Source organism: Poeciliopsis prolifica, unplaced genomic scaffold (genome assembly GCF_027474105.1).
Source record: "Poeciliopsis prolifica strain line A6 unplaced genomic scaffold, Auburn_PproV2 SCAFFOLD075, whole genome shotgun sequence".
Taxonomy (NCBI): Eukaryota; Metazoa; Chordata; class Actinopteri; order Cyprinodontiformes; family Poeciliidae; genus Poeciliopsis; species Poeciliopsis prolifica.
This window is the reverse complement of record NW_026562450.1, coordinates 404,658-428,728: the sequence shown is the minus strand read 5'-3', so window position 1 is coordinate 428,728 and position 24,071 is coordinate 404,658. Positions and strand designations below refer to the sequence as shown.

At 35.1% G+C, this 24,071-nt stretch overlaps 1 protein-coding gene and 1 pseudogene across 1 annotated transcript; both read right to left on the bottom strand.

Annotated features, from left to right (window-relative positions):
• Window positions 1-3,644: 3,644 nt before the first annotated feature.
• Window positions 3,645-17,307, bottom strand: LOC129352390 (neuroglian-like). Its single transcript, XM_055021361.1, has 13 exons — window positions 17,268-17,307; window positions 16,195-16,227; window positions 15,203-15,472; window positions 14,540-14,806; window positions 7,271-7,276; window positions 6,692-6,955; window positions 6,335-6,598; window positions 5,493-5,606; window positions 5,330-5,345; window positions 5,152-5,240; window positions 4,659-4,709; window positions 4,435-4,507; window positions 3,645-4,016 (listed from the first exon to the last, which is right to left on the bottom strand). Exons 1-12 carry the CDS (start codon window positions 17,299-17,301, stop codon window positions 4,437-4,439), a joined length of 1,479 nt encoding a protein of 492 aa, XP_054877336.1. The 5' UTR covers window positions 17,302-17,307; the 3' UTR covers window positions 3,645-4,016; window positions 4,435-4,436.
• A 1,335-nt stretch (window positions 17,308-18,642) lies between these two features.
• Window positions 18,643-24,029, bottom strand: LOC129352350 (titin-like; annotated as a pseudogene).
• Between the last annotated feature and the right edge of the window lie 42 nt (window positions 24,030-24,071).

Sequence of the window (24,071 nt, the reverse complement as noted above, 5' to 3'; positions counted from 1 at the left end):
TGTAGTAAAGAATTATGTTTCAATAAATATGTCAGTGCATTTTATTTTCATCTTTTCTTTTTATAGATACTTTTTAGAAATTAAAAAAGAAAAAAACATGTTTGAATTTGTTTCATTAAATAACATAAAAGAGTTCATTCTCTCTTCTGAAAAGATAATGTGATTAACTCTACAATTAAGTAAATCTATTTATTCACATCAAGGTAAATAATATTTTCTTTGTTTTGTTGCTTTTTTTCAACTTGTGGATCAGTTAACTTTATAAAAATTAAACCCAGTAATTATGTATGTGTAACTTTTCAGACACTATTTTATCAACAAAATAATCTGATCGAAATTATAAAATAATTAGAAAATGCATGTTTTTTACAGCTAACAGTCATATGAACATTTGTGATTCTTTAAAATATTCAGGTCTTACCTGAGACAGAAACAGTGAGAGTTTTACTGCACTTTGGGAAAGTTGAACCCCACTTCCACAGACCACAGCAACGATATTCACCACTATAACCAGTAGGTAGAGATTTAACTCTGAAACGTTTATCTTCTCTAAATGGAAACAAATCTTCCCCATTCCTTTTTAACTGGTACAACCAGTCATCGTCTCTTCCTTCATTCATGTGACAGATAAATGTAATAATCTGTCCAAAATAAAGAGTCGACCATTTGGGCTCAATAGTCAGCACAGGATCTGTAACAGAACCAACATTCAGCACGTTTCTCTTTTGATTTATAACAAATACACAATAATTTAAAAATTAACACATAAACAAAAAATAATATCTGATATAAAAGATAAACTGGATTCAGTTCCTGAGAGGATAAATTATTGAAATACAGATTAAAAGCAGAAGTTACCATGAGCTCGTCCACAGCAGAGGAGTGTGTTCAGCACTGAAATAAAGTCTGAAAGTTCATCAGCATTAAATAATAAATCAAATTAAATCAAAAATATTTGCCAAACTCTCACATTCAGCTTTGACTCCATTTACCTGTTAAATAAATGCAACTATGATAAAAATAGTGAGTATTTATTTGTTCTGATAAGAATAAAAATATTTTAGTTCACACTTTATTTTTTGATGAGTTAAAACTTCATTTTATAAACTTCACATCCTGACTGAAGACAGAACATCTGCAGACGTTTTGCACGGCTACAGAAACTTCACTCATCTCTACTGGTTAAAAAGTGATAAAAGTTTTTAATGAATCATTTGAGGCTCTTGTATCACATCATGTCTCATTTTTTATCTTTGCTATATAATATTTTCATTGCTCCACATTGTTTTTATAGGATATAAAGTTCTGTGCTAAACTTTGATTTTACAGGAAACAGTTTTTCAAAATGTTTGTGTTCCTAATTTGTCACTGAAATAACCTGTTTGAAGTCGCAGCAAACACATCAAGAACAAATGGTTATACTAAATAAAGCGTCAAAAATACATTGGAAGATAAAGTAGATATTGCAGCAGACAAGATGTGAAAGACGACGTTCTTCTAATCTGCATCATTCACACAGATAAAGTTGATCTACTTACAGAGTGAGACCAGAACACTGGCTGAGCTGTTCCCCATCCTGACCTCAACCTGGAACCTTGTGTTGCTCTGCTTTGGTCCAAAAATCTCCCTTTCATAACATGCAGACCCTGAAACGTCTCTAGAGAAATGGAGCCGTCTGAAACAGGATCAACGTTTTAAATGAGGAAGACGTAGCAACGTTTATTTTAAACACTGACATCACAGCACTGAGTGTCTGCTGTGAAGTTTCGGTTGCAATGTTGAGAAGTTGTGGTAAAATAAGAACCAGACTTCTTTTTTCTTTTCTTTTTTTCTTTTTTTTTTAACAGAAAGGTTAATAAAAAAATAGAATTTACTTTGAATAAACTGTAAGCAGGATCATTGTAGCACACGAATAGTTTAAATGTTTAATGCACTAATTGGTTTGTGTTGCGTGTGAACTCACTGACAAACAACCAGTAAAAATCCCCTTTTCTTCCGAAAACAAGTGATGGGTGAGAATGATCTCACCTGTCATAGATATATAAGGTCTTTGGCGTAGATAGTCAGACATGAGATCAGACATTGTGAAAAAGTTAGGCGTTTAAATAGATTTAAGAAGAAACTCTAAAAATGTACGGAGAGTGAAAAACAGTTTATGTGTTTCATTGAGCAGCGTCTGTTTGTGAGAAAGGAAGAAGGATGGAAAATTTTCTTTTCTTCATGTAATCTTCTAACAATGATATCAGTCAAACCTGTAGCATTCACTGACCTTTAACCTGATCCTAACTTTAGCCTCATGTGCAATATATCTTATATTCATTTCTTAACTTAGCATGAAAAAGCCGTTAGCAGCTCTGCTAAACCAGCATGGTTTTTGGCTGTGAGGTCATAGAAAAGCATTTGTTTTTCTATGGTACTTAATTTGCAGTTTTCTATACTAAATATTTCACTTCAGTCCAGATCTTCCACTGAGCTTGCAGAGTGTCCTGCAGAAACTCTATAAATACAACTGCGAACGTGCTGAAGTTCATCTTCAGTGGCATGCTGCTCAAGAAGTGTTGACCAAAGAAGCAGAAGTTCTCTTTAATGATATGACGACTCAGCATCGCCCTCTGGTGGCAGGCTTGTGGATACAGACTGCAGGCCATTGTTTCAGAGTTTGGGTCTGCCACTAAAAATTGTCCCATTCATTCTAGTTTCAGAAGAAATCAGATGTGTTTCAAGGCTCTCTGAATTGTTGCTGGTGCTAAAATAACATGGTTGTTGCAGCTGCAGGCAGCAACTGCGTTGTCAGTGAGGAAGAGGATGTTGAGCTTGTTGATGGATTTGTGAGATGTTCTGCTGCCGTTTCCAGCCAATCAGACTGGATGGAGCAGGATCATGTGAAGCAGCAGAATCCTGCAGACACACAAGTTTTCTTCCTGGATGGATCACCGGACACGCAGCACTTTTCTGTAACGATGAAAGAAATTTAGTGCTTAATAGCACCACCTGCTGGCTACTATCTGTAAGCACAAGTCACTGACAGAAGATTCACAGATGAAATAATGTTCACTGTTGTTATCAGGACATAAAGTAAAACACTCTTTTCTTTACTTCGCACTTCAATTGATTTTGTATCAGGTGCTGCATGTCCAACTGTTTTAATTTTACATCTAAAAATAACAATATTGTAAAAATAAAATAAAAAAAGCATTGGTGTTGTTTTATTTTCCTACTGATAATTAGAACCTAGAAAGAGCAGAAAATAAAAAAACAATTTTATTAAACTCTTAGCCTTTTTTTTTCTTTTTTTTTTTTAACATGATTGAACTGACGGCCATTTTCTGGACTGATAACTTGGAAAACTGTGACTTAATGTCGCCATCTGCTGGCTGCTGGCTGTAAACCTTCAGAATCCAAAATGTGATTTATTAAAATATTACATTTAATTTACAATTAATGTTAAATCGTTCATTTTCTCATTTGTTTGTGCTGCAGTAAGACAATAAAGACCATTAGGAAACATTACCTACTATTCAATGAACACATCAATAACGTCACTGTGTTGTAGAGACAATGTTATTTATTCATGTTTATACATTTGTACATTTGTATACTTTTGCACGTTTCTAGAAAAACAGGCACCAACATACAAACTGGGTCACAATTTTCTATTTATTATGAACAGAAAAGTTGTAAAAGCTACAAATGTTGCATAAGTAAGAAAGGAGTTTGTCATTTTAATCTTTTGTTTTTTTCTCACTGGGATGTTGCAAACCTCAGATGTTTGCATCTTTAGCTAATTAACATTTGAACACAAATGCAAATGTAAAACACTTTTGACTATTGCAGAGATGTAACATTAATACATGTGCCACATTGTAAAGCTGCAAAAATGTGATCATCACATCATAAAACGACAAAAATCAAATGTTAAGAGTTGAACTCTTGCAGAATAAACCAACAGAGTTATCCACAGCTTTTATTAACCAGAGAACAAACTGGAGCATCTGTTGCTGCTGGACTCCAGTTTCCTGTAAACATAGAAGGTATTTTTTATTTTCAAATAAACCTAATACTTCTGCTGATATAATATGTCAGAAAAAGTGTATGAGAAACATTTGCTGCTTAATACTTTTCAAAAGTCTGCTTTAAAAATGTAGAATAAACCCACCAGACAATAAAGACTTTAATTGAAAGATGATACTATTTATCCTAAACCAAAGTCTAAGTCAGAAACTGGAGCCACGTTATACTTTAATTAAAAACATCATGTTATCATTGTCAGAATAAGAAAGTACTGTTACAGAAGAAAAGACAGATGCGATACAGACATGAATTCACAAATAAACAGCACAACTCTTATTAGAACTGCTGAATGTGGCGGCAAATTTTCCCAATTGTAGAAAAACTGATCAGCAACAATGTAATCAAGTCAGGTGTTTATCTGACCTTCATGCTGAGCTGTAATTATCTGGCCTCACATTCACGTAAACTGAGCCGTCTTCTGAATCACGAGGTCTCTCTGGTAAAAGTGAAACAGGGATACATAGAAGACATACATTAGTGATTCTCCTCATATGTTTGAATAGTTTAATATGACTGTGAGTATTGATCTGATCCACATGTAATCAGTCAGCTTCAATTACTTGGCAGTTTTAGTACTTATACGTTACCGTTTCCTGTGGCTCCTCGGTTATGGATTGTCTCATACACAGACATGGTGCCTCCAGTAAATATGAAAAAAAATGTCAAAAAAAAGGAAAAGCTGGTATCTGCATGAAATTATGTAAAATAATAAGATCTATTTTGTACCTTCTTGGATACTATGGCTCCTCTCATTTCTGATGGGGATGATTGTCAGTTTGTTACAACTATGAATTGTTTTATTAATCAAACTCATGGTAATAATATAATTACATGTTGTAATACTGAGCAGCAGAACCAGAATATCTGTAGATTAATTCTGACATAAACATTAAGTTCAGCAAACAAAATATTCAGGTTTTTAACACTGTGGTGTTGTGTTTTTTGTCAAAAGGAATTACTCTTGAAGTAGACACTTTTTTACATTTGTATACAGTTTATAACTGTGTAATGATGAAGAAATAATTGAGAACATAGTGATGTTATGTCCAAATGAATACTGATGTTTGTCGTGTGACTCACCATGCAGCAGGGAGCTGTAATGACTTTCAATCTGGTTCTCTCCAGGATTAGTGGCCGGACTCTGGCTGCTGCTTTCAGACTGAAATAACCTGAAAACATTAAAGTGGATCAAATTTAACTATGAAACAAAGATCAAGGGTTCATGACAAAGATGAAAGAACAGATATTTCATCCTGACCTGAAGCAGCACAAATCTGGAGAATATAAAAAAAGACATTTAGATCATGGACAACAGAATTAAATTGATGAACCGTATCTCAAAAGTCATATTTCAATACATGTGATTCAATAACACTTTATTTCAGGCCAGAGACAATGAAATGAGAGGAAATTGTTCTCGCCTTTGGACCGTCTGCAGAGACACAACAAGAGCAGGAGGACGATGAGAATGATTCCACTGACTGGTCCAACGATCAGCATGACAGGAAATGAAGAGCTGACAGGACTGGATACTACTGGAAAAACAAAACACCAGGAAAAATTCATGCTGGTCCTCATTTTATTATGAAACATTTTATTAGTTTGCTTATAAAATTACAAACTGCAGCTTTTGCTTGATGTTGTTAAATTGTGATTCTATGTGTTGACAATAAAAACATCTGTTCCACTCACAGGACAGATGTTTCCCTACTGGTGGGTTTAATAAGGGTGGAGGTCATTTTTCTGACTTTCATTTGTGCAAAGCACAAAACTGTAAACTACTATTATATTGTGTTGATATGTCTATAATTATAATACATTTCTCTGGTTACTATCTTTCATTAGAGCCTCAGTGATGATTGTATGTTGAATCAATGAGGAGTTACAGTCATTTGAAGTTTAATTATCAGACGTTGTCCAGTTGTTGTCCAGATGTGCCATTTCTCAAATGAAACTTCAAATTAAATATCTGGAGTACATAGAAAACACCCACACACACATCTGATTTATTATTTAGATACCTAGAAGAACAACTTTGGGAGCAATGTGCACATAGCAACACTTATGGTGTTATTATTGTAACTTGTTAAAGGAAGTGAACAAAAACTGCTCCTTTTGTTCTGCAGTTAAAAATTTATAACTCAGATGAGGACGAGTCAGATTTACTCTGGTCTGTCCAAGGAAGAAACTTCATTGAATCCAACATTTGAGGGAAACATTTTGTTCTACAATCTTCTCATAAAAAAACGAACCATTAAATCACCTGTTATAGTTTCACTCCTCCTTGTTGAAGAAAACAAGTCGTCTCTTCTTCTGCACCGACACTTGTAGTCTCCACTGCTGGACTCAGAGACAATGAAAGTCCAGCGTTTACTGTCTGTCCTCAGTATTATTGACTCGTTTCTCATCCAGTCACACGTCCACTCAGTGGTTTGTCCTCCCTGGATCTCACATGTCAGAGTGATCGACTCACCACTGATGATATGAGGCCAGTTTGGTTGTCGAGTCACAAAAACCTGGTTGGAAACTGTTTACATTAGATATGAAGAGAAACATTAAATCAAATGAGAAATTTAATTTCATAGTTGTTGTTTCTGACAGTCTTAAAAAACAAACTTACACATTATTTTAATGTTTTTCTCGTTGCTTGAACGACTGTAGAATGAGGGCTTTTCTCTCGTTCCATGACATCTGTAGATTCCTCCTTGTGTTACATTAATATCTCTGTTTTCTTTATCAGTGAGTTGAACTTCATGTGTGTTTTCGGTTCGTCTGAACCATCTGTATTTCCATCCAGCAGAGGGCTTCACTGAGCATCTCAGGGTCACATTGCCCCCTACTGGTATGGTTGTTGAACCTGCTGTCAGATTGGCTTTGGGATTGTCTGCAATTATAAAAACAAAAACATAATATTTGATTTTATATAAAAAACTGCAATTAAAAGCTTGTAGTAAAGAATGATGCTTCTTTCAGAGCAATAAATATGTGTCAGTGCATTTTATTTTCATCTTTTCTTTATATAGATACTTTTTAGAAATTAAAAAAGAAAAAAACATGTTTGAATTTGTTTCATTAAATAACATAAAAGGGTTCATTCTCTCTTCTGAAAAGATAATGTGATTAACTCTACAATTAAGTAAATCTATTTATTCACATCAAGGTAAATAATATTTTCTTTGTTTTGTTGCTTTTTTTCAACTTGTGGCTCAGTTAACTTTATAAAAATTAAACCCAGTAATTATGTATGTGTAACTTTTCAGACACTATTTTATCAACAAAATAATCTGATCGAAATTATAAAATAATTAGAAAATGCATGTTTTTTACAGCTAACAGTCATATGAACATTTGTGATTCTTTAAAATATTCAGGTCTTACCTGAGACAGAACAGTGAGAGTTTTACTGCACTTTGGGAAAGTTGAACCCCACTTCCACAGACCACAGCAACGATATTCACCACTATAACCAGTAGGTAGAGATTTAACTCTGAAACGTTTTCTCTAAATGGAAACAAATCTTCCCCATTCCTTTTTAACAGGTAGAACCAGTCATCGTCTCTTCCTTCATTCATGTGACAGATAAATGTAACAATCTGTCCAAAATAAAGAGTCGACCATTTGGGCTCAATAGTCAGCACAGGATCTGTAACAGAACCAACATTCAGCACGTTTCTCTTTTGATTTATAACAAATACATATTAATTTAAAAATTAACACATAAACACAGAATAATATCTGATATAAAAGATAAACTGTATTATGTTCCTGAGAGGATAAATTATTAAAATACAGATTAAAAGCAGAAGTTACCATGAGCTCGTCCACAGCAGAGGAGTGTGTTCAGCACTGAAATAAAGTCTGAAAGTTCATCAGCATTAATAATAAATCAAATTAAATCAAAAATATTTGCCAAACTCTCACATTCAGCTTTGACTCCATTTACCTGTTAAATAAATGCAACTATGATAAAAATAGTGAGTATTTATTTGTTCTGATAAGAATAAGATAAAATATTTCAGTTCACACTTGATTTTCTGATGAGTTAAAACTTCATTTTCTAAACTTCACATCCTGACTGAAGACAGAACATCTGCAGACGTTTTGCACAGCTACAAAAACTTGACTCATCTCTACTGGTTAAAAAGTGATAAAAGTTTTTAATGAATCATTGAGGCTCTTGTATCACATCATGTCTCATTTTTCATCTTTGCTATATAATATTTTCATTGCTCCACATTGTTTTTATAGGATATAAAGATCTGTGCTAACGTCTGATTTTACAGAAAACAGTTTTTCAAAATGTTTGTGTTCCTAATTTGTCACTGAAATAACCTGTTTGAAGTCGCAGCAAACACATCAAGAACAAATGGTTACACTAAATAAAGCTAAACAAATACAATGGAAGATAAAGTAGATATTGCAGCAGACAAGATGTGAAAGACGACGTTCTTCTAATCTGCATCATTCACACAGATAAAGTTGATCTACTTACAGAGTGAGACCAGAACACTGGCTGAGCTGTTCCTCATCCTGACCTCAACCTGGAACCTTGTGTTGCTCTGCTTTGGTCCAAAAATCTCCCTTTCATAACATGCAGACCCTGAAACGTCTCTAGAGAAATGGAGCCGTCTGAAACAGGATCAACATTTTAAATGAGGAAGACGGAGCAACGTTTATTTTAAACACTGACATCACAGCACTGAGTTTCTGCTGTGAAAAAAAAAAAAACGTAAAAATCCCCTTTTCATCTAAAAACAAGTGTTGGGTGAGAATGATCTCACCTGTCATAGATATATGAGATCAGACATTGTGAAATAGCTTGGAGTTTAAATAGATTTAAGAAGAATCTAAAAATGTACGGAGAGTGAAAAAAAGTTTCTGTTGTTTCATTGAGCAGCGTCTGTTTCTGAGAAAGGAAGAAGAATGAAAAATGTATTTTTTCGCAGAATAATCCTCTAACAATGATATCAGTCAGACCTGCAGCATACACTGATCTTTAACCTGATCCGGTTGCATAGGCGTAGGAACCGGGAGGACGAGGGGGGGACATGTCCCCTAATATTTTAGACAGTCACATTCTTCCCAATAATTTTACCACAGTTGCGAAAATTTTTTTGAAGGCGCACCGCAGCACGTTCATAACGCCGCTTCCTTTTTTTTTTTTTTTCTGTTTTTTTTTTCCCTTATCATTTCCACACTATAATGTTAATGGTTAGCAGACATGAAAAGAAAAGGGCTTGAGGAGAGTTTTGAAAATAAATGAGTGAAAAGTTTTGCTGTTTGAAACGGGTTTCACAGTACATTGCGTGGAGACGTATCGTACTGAATGCATCTGAAACTTGTTAAGATGTTTAAATTCTCAGTCTATATGATAAAAACCTGCTTTTATAGTTAGTTAATTCACATTCTGATACTGTATATTACTGTAGTGTCTGTTGTAAACACATGAGTCCATGCAGGGACATCAGGCTGCAGAGCATCAGAGACAGAAACACATATTATAGACATTTTAGTTAAATGTTTGTGGCTGAAAATCAAAAAAAAAAAAAAAAAGGCTTTTTCTGCCTCAGTGTTTTTTATGGCTCATGTTTGGTAAGTTGCTGAATTATTATCAGTGAGAAGCTCAAGCTCTGTTAGATGTGAAAAGTATAATTTTCATTTATTTTGTAGATCAAACTGTTACACTGATGTAGAGAGTTGCTCAAGAAGAGCAAAATTTCTTTTTTAGATTTTATTTTTGTTGGCCAAACTGCTGAGTCCTGTTTTATGAGCTGCTTTTTAATTCGGTTTTAGAAAGAGGCATAACCAGATCAATTATCAATCAAACATATCAATGCATTTTGACCAATAAAATGTATCAGAATCTGGTAGCTTGTGTGTGCTGCCAGAGAATGACAGTCATTATGCTACGTACATAACTATAATCTGATTATTGGATTGTAATTATTAACAGGCTAGAAATAATTGTTTATGACATTTCTGCTCAAGCTATTTACTGATGTGTCAGGTTTCAGATATCCGTCCCCTCCAATGAGAGCCTCCTTTGCCCTTTGGCCTCATTTCCAATATGTCATATCTCAGTTTCTTAGCTCAGCGTAAAGAAGCCGTTAGCAGCTCTGCTAACCTAGCATGGGTTTTGGCTGTGAGGTCGAGGAAAAGCATCTGGTTTGATGCTAAATGCACTTAATCTGTGCTAAATATCTGTCGTTAGTCCAGATCTTTCACCGAGAGACGAGGAGATATTGCAGAGTGTCTGTTCCACAATTTTCCAATCATAAAAAAAACTCTGCACATAAAAAATGTAAAATTGCGGCCAAACTTTCTGAACACGAATCATTTTTTCAACAAAAAAGTTGTTTTAAAAAAAAAAAAAGAAACAAATTTTAAAAAAATGTTTTTAATAACTAATTTTGTCTCATGAAGTGAAAAAGTCACTTGCAGAATGCTAGCGTATCTTGCCAGCTAAGGTTAGCATTAGGTGAAGTGCATAAACTAGGCTTGTGTAATATTCGCTTGTCTTATATTGAATTCGTTAACCATCGCTTCTTTGTTGAGTTGCATCAATTGTTGCAAAATATCAAATGTCTTTGGAGGACATATATGCTGTTATATAATGCATATTAGTGTCCACTAGCATGGGAGCTAAGTGGCAAAACACACCGACAATTGTTTTCAAAGAACAATCAGGAAGGGAAGAAGAAAGATGGCCGTCATGTTTTTGTGTTTTTAGTCAAAACGTGCAGATGACAAATCATTTCACATGAGTTAACAAGATACTGTTGGTTGAACAAAATACAAGAAATCTTCCAGAATAAATCCAAACACATTAGTAAGCAATGAAACTGTTCAGCGAATATTGACATGAATATAACTAATTTATCTCTGTGTTAATTGAAGTAAATGGTATTATAAACAACCAATAATTTGACAGCAAATTCAAGTGTAAGCTGGGCAGTTGTGTAGATATTTTAATTAGCAAAACAATAAACCCATTGCAAATGATCACTCCATGAATCAACCATTTTAATATGGAGTTACTGTCACAAACCTGACAATAAGAATGTGTATCCACTTTGCTAATTTGCTCATCTTAAAACATACACGGCATGTTTATCATGCACAACATTGATCTAAATGTTAAAAACATTTTGTGAAAAAAACAGGAAAATTTCTCGTTAAAAGAGAAATCAGTCCCAAGTGATTTCTTTTTTCCAACTTCACTATCCAAGGATCCCGAGCAGAAGTTACGAGCTTTAAAACGTTTTTCCATGTTTAAAAACTGCTGCTGTTTGCGATTGAAAAGTATATAAAGATCAGCATTTTAACTTGTGTGCATTGAGATTAATGAGTCGCAGATTCGTTCAGCGCGCCCTACGTCCTGCCTGGTAGCGCCGTTATCCAGGATGGATTCTGATCTGAGACTGCAGGACTCCACTCTCCTGTAAGGAGAAAGACTTGTTGAAAGTAAAACATGAAGCCTAATCTTGTATCACAATAAAAAGTAGTTGAACTTGGCAAATAAATCTTTTGTTATTTAAGTCGTCATTGAGTTAATAATCCCTAATTCAGGTTGTAATTTCAACCTCAATTAAATTGCCCTGAAAATTCCCCAAACTGTGCGTCTCATCTGTCATTTTTCTTTAATTCTAATCCAAGTAGCTGATAATCTGAGCAGTGTGACATCGTGGGACATATTTCACAAATAGACTGATGCAACCAATCGTACCTGCAGCTCCTCTTCTGACTTCAGAGTAAACTGTGCCCTCGTCTGTGTTCGGAGGCCTTCCTGCTACGGGAATCAAATAATAAAGAACACAAAAAGGTGACGGTTAGAATGGAAGCAATTGTATTTTTTGCACATTGTGTCAAGAACTCACTTCTTTCCAACGTTTTTCACTTCAATCTGAGCGTAGGTGACTTCTCTGGACTCTTGGGGGGCTGAAATATCTAAGGATTCTTAGGTCAGTTATTTTATAAATTCATAATTTAAATAGGAATCCTAAAAGAGATCACATTGCCATAAACTATATTTAAGTTCTGATGTGGAAGGACAGAGTTACATTTTCTCATTTCATTCTTATTAACGCCACAATTAGTGGTGGATCTCACTGAGAGGACAATACAGTAAAGTGAATACGAATGACTATTTCTAAAAATGAAAAGGCATAAAAAACATGTTGGATGAAAGCGTGTTGGGAGTGAACGGTCTCACCTTTGGACCGCATGTAATAACACAGAAACAGCAGGAGAATAATGAGAAGGATTCCACTAAACGGTCCAGTGATCAGCAGGACATTGGATGAAGAGCCGGCAGCAGTGGGAACATTTGCAAGAAACACTGAATCGTGAGAAAAGGAAGATATCTGCAGTCATTATAACAACCGTCAGAAAAACATGCAAAAAATCTGCAGCGCATAAACACAAACATCGTCGGCGTTCACTTCGTTCCTCTCTAACAGCCGAAAGCTTTTACTGAATGAAATGCATCAAACATTTGAATCCTCCTCACCTCTAACAGACATCCAGCTGTTTGGTGACTCTTTTCCTGAATGATGACATTTGTAGAAACCTTCATCTGACTTTGACACTGCAGAGATCTTCAGCTCCTCTGTGCTGTCATTATTGAGTAGTTTATCATTATGATAGAAAAAACACATTGGAGAGAAGTTGTTGTTGTTTATCTCTGCAGCTCAGAGTAACAGGATCTCCTCAGTCACAAGATGAACAGGGCTCACCAGGATAACACCATCATAATTATCTGTTTAAAAAAAAAGTTAGGGAATTTGACTTTGACATTATCAAAAATAGATCTTTAAAAGAAAAAGTTTTCCACAAGTGAGTCAGATATTTGCCTCTAAATATGACTTTGGATTTAACCTGACCTATATCACTTAACTGAAATCACCGAAACTTAAAAAAAAAATTAAATAAATGAGGGTGCAGTAAAAAAAAAAAAGAAAAAAAAAAAAGGAAATTTTAACATTTTTTACTTGTTTTATTCAGTACAGTATATATGGTCCAAATATATTGGTATTTATTATATGGCATGAAATCAAGCTGAACGTTTCTTCCTGAGGTCAAAAATATCAAAACTGATTATTTGGCCTGGGAATTCAGAAATGTACATATACGCTGTAAACACTAGGTGGCAGTGTAGTATTTACTGTAAAATAAGACAGGTACTTTAGCAGCATGTAGCACGCACAACAAATACGCTCAGTGTTACACAGTCAAAATGCATTATTTACATTGAAATAGTTCAAATACTAATAATAATAAAAAGTCAAACAAATCATAACATACTCTGTAAAGTGATGTTAACTGCATTGCTGAATTCTCCCCAACCAGACTCACACCAGAATATTCCTCCATCAGACCAGTTACTGATTATGGATTCCTGTCCTGCTCCCCAGCTGGAGGAGTTCAAAAATGAAGGTTGACCCGTTTCTGTGACCCTTGTGACCCTCGTGACCCTCCAGTCAGTAGAGTTTCCTCCTTCACAACGGAAAGAGACCAAATCAGAGCTGAAGTGTTGAACTCTGTCTGGTTTCACTTTGAGAGACGGTCCAAGTTGAAAATCTGACAAAAAAAAAAAAAAAAACATGATGACATTTAATATTTCAGTCTGTTACAGTCTAATTATCAATATTTTGTAAACTTTAAATTATACCTTCAGTCAAACTGAAGACAAAGACGGGGAAAAACTGACCTGCAGACCACACAAACTTCGGTTTGCTTTGCACAACTTGTTCCCCTCGTCTTGCTTCGCACACGTATCCTGCAGTACTTGTCTGTCCATGAACGATGTAGGAATTGTCTATGGTCCCATTGATGCTACCAGGCAGCAGCTCAAAGCTGTAGGAACTGCTTGGTGGTTTGGGAACAGCTTTATACCAGAAGAACCTCCATCCGGCAGACAGTTCTTCAACCTCACAGCTCAGAGTCACGGAGGCTGCAGGACTCAGCCATGATGGAGACACAGAGAGGACAGGGACAAGCTCATCTGTTCAAAGAGATTTGATGTGAAATGTGTGATGAAAGCGAGCGGGATATTGTTCACGTTTTCTTACTCATTTCATTATTTGTTAATCTTAGGATTTTCTGTGCCCTGTTCCCCCCAAATAAAAACAAACTGGTGAACCTATTTCTGCGTTTGAGCTCAACGTCTTCAGCAGAGGAAATGAGCTTTTAGTGCCGCAACTTTTGGCGACCCTATGGCCAGAGGCATGCCAAAGATACATATATGTAAATATGTGAATAATGTTTTTAGAAAACCAAACAATGAACCCACGTAAAAATGATCCTATTATCATAATTTCCACCCATATATTTAAAAATAAATATATGTCCGTGTCCCATTTCATAGCAGCATCATCTGCACTTCTAAATGTAAATGCATTATTGTTCTGAAAAATTACACTGAATTTCTCTAATACAATTTTCACCCATATAAAACGAATCAACTTACAAACAGTTAATGAGAGAGCATCACTCCACTCTGTAGAGGAAAACCTGTCTCTTCTTCCTCTGCAGCTGTCTCCACTGTCAGACTGTTTAGCTTTGATGATCCTGTGTCCACTTGATGATCCCGGTTTCTCAAACGTGTGATTTTTTTTCCACTCATAGGTCCAGTTAATTTGTTCACCTCCCTTTATTTCGCAGCCGATAGTGACCGTCTCTCCTACGTAAATCCGAGCCCAATCATGGTCCAAGGTCACGGTGACGCTAAAAGAAACTGAGATGCAGAAATTTCTGGTTAGAAAACATTCCTGAATAAGAGAAGTTATTGTTTTATCACAATGTAAAACACAAACCAATGTGATGACAAAGAATTATTTGATGAATAATGGAAATTAGACATGCAATTCTGACTGTTAATTATGAAAAGTTCCTAGAGTGATATATACATATCAGTGAAACAGCTGGAGTTATTACAGGTGTGTGTGATAATTATAAGCCTCTTGTGATCATTCTGGTTCTCAGTAGGAAGATGAAATCATTCCTTAGTTTATTCACCATCATCACGTTGCAGCTTTCAGTGAACTGCTTTTGTGAATTTTGTTTTATATTCATGTTACAAACTTTGTTCGCACAGCTGTAGAAAACTGTTCCTGCAAACAACCAAACTTACGGGTCTCCTGAACAGTGACCTTGTTGCTGTAACTTGTGTAGGAAGGCACATTTCCTTTTCCCAGTCTTACTCCTCTGCAGCTGTACAGACCTCCTTTTGAGAGCACGAGGGATTTGTCTGCTGTGCGGTTCATCATCTGACCTGCAGACGACTCGAAATCATGTCTGTACCAGTGAAAGTCTAAGTGACCTGGGTTATCCACAGTGCAGGTCAGAGTCACACTGCCCCCTGCTGGTAGAACAGCTCTATCTGCCGCCAGTGAAGTTTTTCCTGTTTGAAAAACAGGAAAAACAGAAACAAAAAACAGAAACAAAAAAAAAACAGTCTTTGACAGATATTGAAATATTTGATCTGTTTATTTATTGAGATTTTTACACGTATCAATCTAATGTTATTCTGATATTAGGACAAAACAGGAAATGGAATAAATGTTTCATCAATAAGTGTTTTAAGAAACATGTTCTTACTGTTTAATGAACAGTAAGAAAGTGCAAAGATCAGTTCAGATAAACATATATATATATATATATATATATATATATATATATATATATATATATATATATTTTTTTTTAACTTTTCCTGGTTTAAAGTTTTTTCAATGGTCATGTTTATCTGCAGCATAAAAGTTCATTCAATTCAATTCAGTTTATTGAGTCAATTCACTATAAATGTCGTCTCAAGGCACTTTGCAAGTTGAAAATATATTCAGGAAGTGAGAACATTTGCGCAGTGAAGCAGCGTGTTCTCATCGACTGCACGGTTGGTTAAAGAGTTATTTTCTTCCCTCATCTTTTCATCTTTTTTTTATTAGGAGAGTTAACATGTAGAAATGTTACATAGTTCACATGTTATGTCAATTAAAATATGCTGTCGCAGGAAAAAAAGAGGTTTCTTTGCATGAACAAGATGTCACACTGCTCCATGACTAAAAACGGTGACGATACCACAGCTGCACGTAAATCATATTAAACAGTTAAATGGCGTCTCACCTTCAGGATGTCCACAGGAGAACGTATTGAAAACTGCAATAAAATAAACATGGGTTACTTAGAATTAAGATAAAATAGCAAAGCCTTTTGCACCTTACCACATACATTTGCTTTTATCCATTAGCTCTGCTGGCTTTATGTTTATGCTACATTTCGTTGCTTTTTACATGTGACAGTGCAATGACAATAAAGTTGAATTCTAATTTTAATTACCATCATGCTGGAATTCACATCTCTACCCCAGGCTCCAGGCTTTTGGTGTCTCCAAAGTTTTTGGGTTTTTTTTTCAGTACTTTTTCTGTACTAACTTTCTATTCACCGTTCAGAGCTCATCTAATGAAGAAAAGCTTGCATGTCTCCATCTAATGATGAGCTCTGAACGGATATCTGGTGCTCACAAACAAACCAGGTGGCTTTTCTATGCAAGTTTGAGCACTTCTAGTCATTCTCTGTTTGACAAACAATAAAGTTTAAAGATGACAAGAAAACAATTCAAGCTATTTTGAATAAAAAGTGAAGAAAACACACAGTTTCCACTCTGTTTCGTCAATATAAGCTAAATGAAGAACAACGGCAACATTATTGTGATATTTGTCATGTGATGATTTTTTAAAAATACATTTTAATCCTTCAGTCTGAGCTTACAAGGCAACAAATCCATTTTCTCCATTCTTCAGAAATCTAAAGCCACCTTGAAGCTTGATGGAAAAATGTCAAAGTCCTGTATATCAATTTCCGTTAGACTATAATCATAGACTATAATCTTTCACATTCAAATGCAGCACATAACAAAAAACATCAAAGAGTAATTTTTATCTTTTAGCATAAATAAAAATTTTAATTTCATCCATTTTCTTCCGCTTTATCTGGGGTCGGGTCGCGGGGGCAGCAGCTTCAGAAGAGGCTCTCAGCGACCACCCGAGCGCCATGCCGCTTCACCCGCTGGTCCCCACCAACAAACAATTAATTAGAAACCATTTTAAAAAACCAATCACACCGATGATGCAATGCAACTTGTACTACAGGTAAAATTTTTAATTTTTGCACAGAATAGTGAGCACAAAAGTACTTACAGAGGAAACCCATCCAGAGCAGATTGTGCTGCATCCTCACAGCTGGACTTTCTGCACAGCTAATGATGAACGCTTCTGCTTTTCGTTAGCTATAATGTTTACCGAATAAGGAGTAGCATCTGCTGCACAGTTGTGACCAACATGTTTCACACTTCAATGCTAAAAATATCATGTCTGTGGTTCACTCTCACGTCTGCGGCTGCGTTTCCCATAGCAGTTTTTAGACATAGAAACTTTTTCTGCAAGGCATCAGCTTGTTTTATCTCGAAGGTTCTCATTGAAATTACTGTTGCAATAATTGTTTCAAAGTAAATTTCTTTTAAGCTTCTTTTTGTTCATGCTAATCTATTTTTCTTGGACCCCTTTAGTGGTCAAACTAAAACTGTTCAAGGGATTTTTTGGGGCAAGAAACCAGACGTTTGCTCTCAGCTTTAAAGCCTACTTCCTCAAATTCACATTTATTTTTATGCTTGCTTTTCTGTCAGAACTCTAAAGTTAAAGGCATGCTTTGACCCCAGCATACTGAAGATTTGGTGGAAGCGGTGGCAGTGTGGTTTCAACACCTATAGCAGGAAATCAACTTGAACATGTGAACAAAGTTTAATTTAAAGTAAATTAAAGTAACTTGGAAACTAAAGTTTAAAAAGAAGCACGACGTGTCAAGTAAAATCTTACTGATCTCAGTCATTTAATGTTAGTAAACATGTAATAACTAATGGTAAACTTGACTGTTTAACATTTCCGCATTCAATTAGGTAACATAAACACAGAGAGAAAAAGGAAGGAAATACTGAACAGAAAAAAGAGATTTTGCTTTGACTTTTTATTTGATCTTGATCTCATCTTGTTTGCTCAAGATGACACGTTCCAAACATTTGGTCGCGAAAGACGTAAATACACAAATAAGCACACAATCAGCTTCATCTTTTCCATCTGCTCATATTCACTCCTCACCCCGATGCTTGAGGTCTCGGCTTGTGGTAAATAAACAGTTCGGTTTCTGCATGAGCACTCATGATGAGGACCGTTGAGTATTAAAATGCATCTCATGGATCATGAAAAGTGTCCTTTGTTTATACTGAACTGTAATCATAAAAGTACTCATTTACCACGACTCACATTATCTTGAAATTCCAGAAAATCACTTTGAGAAGCAAATTTACCTCGTTTACACAGTTAAACGGCAGTTCTTCCATATACTATAAAAAAAACAACCACTTTTGAATTGAAAGGAAAAAATAATATTTTTACATGTGACCCCTGTTTACCATTGTACTATTTAGAAATTAAAATGAATGTTAGTAATTTTAATTAACTCAAAACATGAAAAGTTTAGTTTGTTTTAATGTCACAATGGCAAAAAGGGAATCATTTCTTTTTACAAGGCGTGTAACTAATATAACTAGTAAAACAAAATAAAGCAAAGTAAAGCAGAGTTGGCAGTATAATAAGTAACTGGTAACGCTGAGAGGGATTATTTTAAACACATACAAAGCAACAGCTAAAATCAGTTTTATGAAAGGTTAATATTTGGTCTGTCACAATAGATCCAACAAAAACTGCATGAGTTAGAAGCTGCAGACTGAGCTACACCTACATGGTGTTTTTGTTCTCTGGTTCAGGGTTGATTTCAGAATAAACAGCCTCTTCTTTTGCTCCAGGGCTCCCCCTACCTGTGAAAGGACAACTGTAAGACTTCAATGTACCTATAATGCACAAATTACTTCTTTTTTTTCCTTTTATGCTCTTTAAATTAAACTTTAAATTCCTACAATTTCTTTTCCCCTGTAATTTCTTAATTCTAAGTACAATTAGGTAATAAGCACAAATCCACTTTTGTTTTATTTTTTAATCTTTTATCACATGTCTAAATATTTATATGCTGACATACATGAGGACTTTCTGCAGTGTGTAAAAACATTTAAGCATTTATATTTTGTCCCAAAAAAGCTTTGTTTTTGTCAAACATTAGTTGATAGAGATGGAAAGCACCATATTGTCAAGTTGGAGTTGACTTTACCTTTCATTCCTGAATCCAGACAAGAGTAGGCAGCGCCCTCTGCTGGTTTGTTTGGAGTACCTGTTCAAATAAACAATTTCTATTAAAACATTTTTGTTTTTTTTATCAAAACAAGGCAGATTTTTTTTCTTCTTTAAGTTGTTTTTGTGACTTACTCTCTTTCCCAAAGTTTTTCAGTTCAATGAGAGAGTAGGTTACATGTCTGGGTTTATCTTCCACTGAAACATTTCAGGATTTTTCAGATCGGTTACTTGCATTGTGCATGTAGCAGTAATATCTGGTGGAAAAGATTCACTTTACCATTTCCACCGGTGCCCGAGAAGTTGACCGACTCATAGATGTGATCGTCGCCTGCAGTGCAGGAAAAAAAGTGAATATTAATTTAAACACCGTCATCTAATTCTGACCCTGCAGAGGAGAGCTGCTCTCATCAGTTTCGTTCTTATTGAATCCATTATTTAATCTGCAACTGATTTTTAACAACTTTCACCTAAAACAGTCTTAACTCTTGTTAACGATCCTAAAGTTCTGTTCACTCCGTTGGCCTATGGGTCAAAAACGACCCGCCCTGACAAAAGCCCCATCATAAAGCAAATTTTAAATCCAAAATCTATCTTGCATGATGAAGCAATCTGTTATTTATCAATTCAACTCAATTTTTTTCATTTATTTTTGTTATACAATACAAAAAGACAATCAACAGGACTGCACTTTTTATTTATTTATGTTTTTTTCCCACAAGCCAAGTGTTTGCAGCAGTTTTCGGCTTATCATTGCGATTATATAAATGTGAAGTAATTGCTTCTGAATTAATTACACTGGAAAGGGAGAAAGAAAATAAACTATTTGGAACTTTTTTGTCAACAGTTTATTCCTTTAAACTTCTTCGGAAGTGAATGATAAAAATATTTATTGTAATACAAAAAAATTGCAGCGTACATTTTTTCACAAAAGTGTAAAAATTTTAGATATTTGAGGCGAAGTGATGCACTTTACGTAAATATGTGAATACCAAATATATTCTTTTAAAATATCTTTCTTAAAATTGTAAAAAAATTCTCCTACTGTTAATGTATCATACATTCACAATTACCGATTTCACCTTTGGACCGCCTGTAGTGCCACAGTACACCAGAAGAAGAACCAGGAGGACTCCACCAACAGGTCCGATGATCATAAGGACGGGAAATGAAGAGCTGACCGGAGTGGGCACTGTTACTGGAAAGAAGGACTCATTTCATTTTTTACAGTACAATTACTTCTAACTCAATTGTTAGAAAAACTGATTTTACATGTACAATCTGAAATGTAAACTAAAACGAAAATAAAACTCAACAAAAAATGTCTACAGAAGACAAACTTTGAGCACTTTTCTTTGGGCCCTGCCTGCGTTGGTCACGTGTCGGGCTGGCCCAGATGGACAAAAAACCATCATGACTCACCTGACACCAGTAATGGCATCTTTTCACTCCACTTTGTCACAGAACGCAGGTCGTCTCTGTTTCTGCACCGACACAAGTAGTCTCCACTGCTGGACTCAGAGACTGTGAAAGTCAGGATTTTTTCCTTTGCCATTTTTAAAGTTGTTCCATTTCTCTTCCAGTCGCATCTCCACTCAATGGTTCTCTCCTGGATCTCACATGTCAGAGTGATCGTCTCACCACTGATGATATGAGAACCTTCTGGTTGTCGAGTCACAAAAACCTTGTTGGAAACTGTTTCCATTAAATATGGGCAGTTTTGAAAAAAATAAAAATAAAATACATAAAAAAACCTCTTGAGTTTCCTCTTAAATATAATCAATAATCAACAGATGCATTTAAAGAGAAAATTAACTTACAGCTTATTGTGATGCTGACTTTATCACTTACAACACTATAGAAGTTTGTATTTCCTCTCATTCCATCACATCTGTAGATTCCTCCTTCTGTTACATTAATATCTGTTTTCTTCATCAGTGAGTTGAGTCTCAGGTGTGTCTTTGGTCTTTCTCCACCATCTGTACCTCCATCCAGCAGAGGGCTCCACTGAGCAGCTCAGTCTCACACTGCCCCCTACTGGTATGGTTGTAGGACCTGCAGTCAGTTTGGCTTTGGTTTTGCTGCTGTTAAAATAAAAACTTTAATTATTCAGTCACCGATTTTACATATTCCACAATCACATTGAGCACAACATATTCAAATGTCTCAACATAAACAATGACAAAACTCCATAATTGACTTTCTCTACGGGGATAAATGATGGGTTATCTTATTTATTTTAATGACCAAAGTAAAAAAAAAAGTAGAAGATATTTCTGCACAAGGATTTAACTTAAAGTAAAGATGTGAAGCAACATCATAACTCTCCATAATCCAGGTGAAAAATCCCTTTGGACTCAGTTGAAACAGTTAATTTAAAGTCTTGAAGAAAAATGTATCTTCATTTGGAAAGCAGAACAAACATGGTCTATTTCCCAATCAACTATATCCTCATTGTCCTTTGTTTGTGGTTTTATGTCAACACCAATATCGATTCTAATCAATGGGGGGAAAGCAATTTGCAGCCATTAAAATGTAGTGAAAGTTAATCTACATGCATCTTGTGGCTGCTTTACAGTGAATAAAAGGTATATTTATCGAGTGGAAAAAATTTAAACAAAATGTTGATAGCAATTTATAAAAAATGTTAAAAATGCAAAAATAACAAAAAGTTCATGTCATGCAATTTATTTCAATGTAAATAAAAAGCACACAAAAGACTTGGAAAATATAAAAGCATCTAAAATTAAAGATTGAACATTGTCTTTTAAGTCATTAGTAAAATGTGTATATGGTTAAATAAGACATTCAACTGATCCCAGTTCAAAAACCAGCAGGAAGCGTAAACCAACACTATTAATTCATTATTTGGCTGAATATTCATCAGACTCTGTAAACTTCATTTTGTACATTTACAGACATTTGTAAGTAAATGTACATTTAAATGTAAATTTGTACATTTAAATATAAAGGTAATTTTATTTAAATTGCACATTTTCAGCAACAAGGAAATAGGAGATGTGTATAGGAATTTATAGGAAAACAAACAAAATAATAAACCAAAGGAAAGAGCAAAAGAAGAAAAATAATCTAATGTTTATGCAAAATAAATAAACAAGATCCATCTATTCAAGGAGGTTTAGTAAGTATGAGTAAATATCCTCTGGATTGGAAGATTAAGAGTCTAAAGTAGTTGCTAAGGTAGTTTTTCTGGATTTCAAGTTCTAATACATGTTCTGGGATGCTAAATAAGAGCAAGATTTAAATCTTCCAGATTAAATTGACTTTCAATATTCTGCATTAATCGAGGGGAACTTTCAGACAGATGCTCTGCTAATATTTAAGCTCTGCTTGCTTTGCTTTTTGCTGAGCTGGTCCTGATAAATAAAAAACAAACAAACAAAAAAAAACATCATGACTCACCTGACACCAGCAATGACATCTTTTTACTCCACTTTGTCACAGAATGCGTCGTCTATGTTTCTACACTGACACATGTAGTCTCCACTGCTGGACTCAGAGATGAAAGTCCATTCTTTACCATTTGCCAGTTTTACAGTTGTCCCATTTCTCCTCCATTCGTATCTCCACTCAAAGGTTTCTCCGCCCTGGATCTCACATGTCAGAGTGATCAACTCACCACTGAACATCTGAGGCCAGTTTGGTTGTCGGATCGCAAAAACCTCATTGGAAAACTGTTTACATTATATATGGGCCGTTTAAGAGAAAAAATAATAAAATGCATTTAAAAAACCTCCAGAGTTTCCTCTTAAATGTAATCAATAATCAACAGCTGCATTTAAAGAGAAACTTTACTTACATCTTATTGTGATGCTGACTTTATCACTTATAAGACTCTGGAAGTTTGTATTTCCTCTCATTCCATAACATCTGTAGATTCCTCCTTCTGTTACATTAATATCTCTGTTTTCTTCATCAGTGAGTTGAGCTTCAGGTGTGTCTTTGGTCCTTCTGAACCATATGTACCTCCATCCAGCAGAGGCTTCACTGAGCAGCTCAGTCTCACACTGCCCCTACTGGTATGGTTGTAGGACCTGCAGTCAGTTTGGCTTTGGGTGGAGCTGATGTTAATAAAATATAATAAAAATGTCCGTTAACACGTTAAGTTATTCTTCAGTCAGATTGAGTACAAATATTCAAATGTCTCATCATAATATGTAACAAAACACAATAATTGAGTTTCTCTGATGAGAATAAAGTTTTATTTTAGTTTAACCTCCCAAATAAAACAACAAAAATTATGCTTTTCTGTGATAGCTCACCTAATGAAACATAATTTTATTAATAAAAAATAATAATTCTAATTGTATTTCACAGAATTAATGTTTTCTGTAGATGTTGCAACTTCTGATACTTCACAAGAGGTTAAAAGTTCATTTTGGGAGGAACACAAAAAGCTAAGCTGATTTTCTGCATTTGATTTAACTTACAGAGGATTAAGCATGTTTATTAGCTGTGCAAGTCTCTATCATGTACAAATCTAGTTGAAAAAAATCATTTGGACTCACCAGTAACAGTTATAGAGACTATGTCACTGCACTTGTCATCACTGGAGCTCTTCCTGACACCACAGCACCGGTATTCACCACCCTGATCAAGTTGGATAGATGGTAATGTGAAGGTTTTGTGCGGGTTGGATTGAAGAATTTTTTCTTCATTTCTTCTAATCTCATATTCCCAGGTGTCTTCGCCTTCATCCATGTCACAATGAAGGTCACGCTCTCTCCAACATGAAAAGTCGAC

What these genes read in the sequence shown, in the direction of transcription:
- LOC129352390 (XM_055021361.1), bottom strand. Translation starts at nt 17,301, where the DNA reads ATGCAGCACAATCTGCTCTGGATGGGTTTCCTCT. An exon ending in GCTCTGGATGGGTTTCCTCT is followed by an intron (nt 16,228 to 17,267) that starts GTAAGTACTTTT and finishes ATTTTATTGCAG; the next exon opens with TTTTCAATACGTTCTCCTGT. An exon ending in CTCCTGTGGACATCCTGAAG is followed by an intron (nt 15,473 to 16,194) that starts GTGAGACGCCAT and finishes TTTTTCAAACAG; the next exon opens with GAAAAACTTCACTGGCGGCA.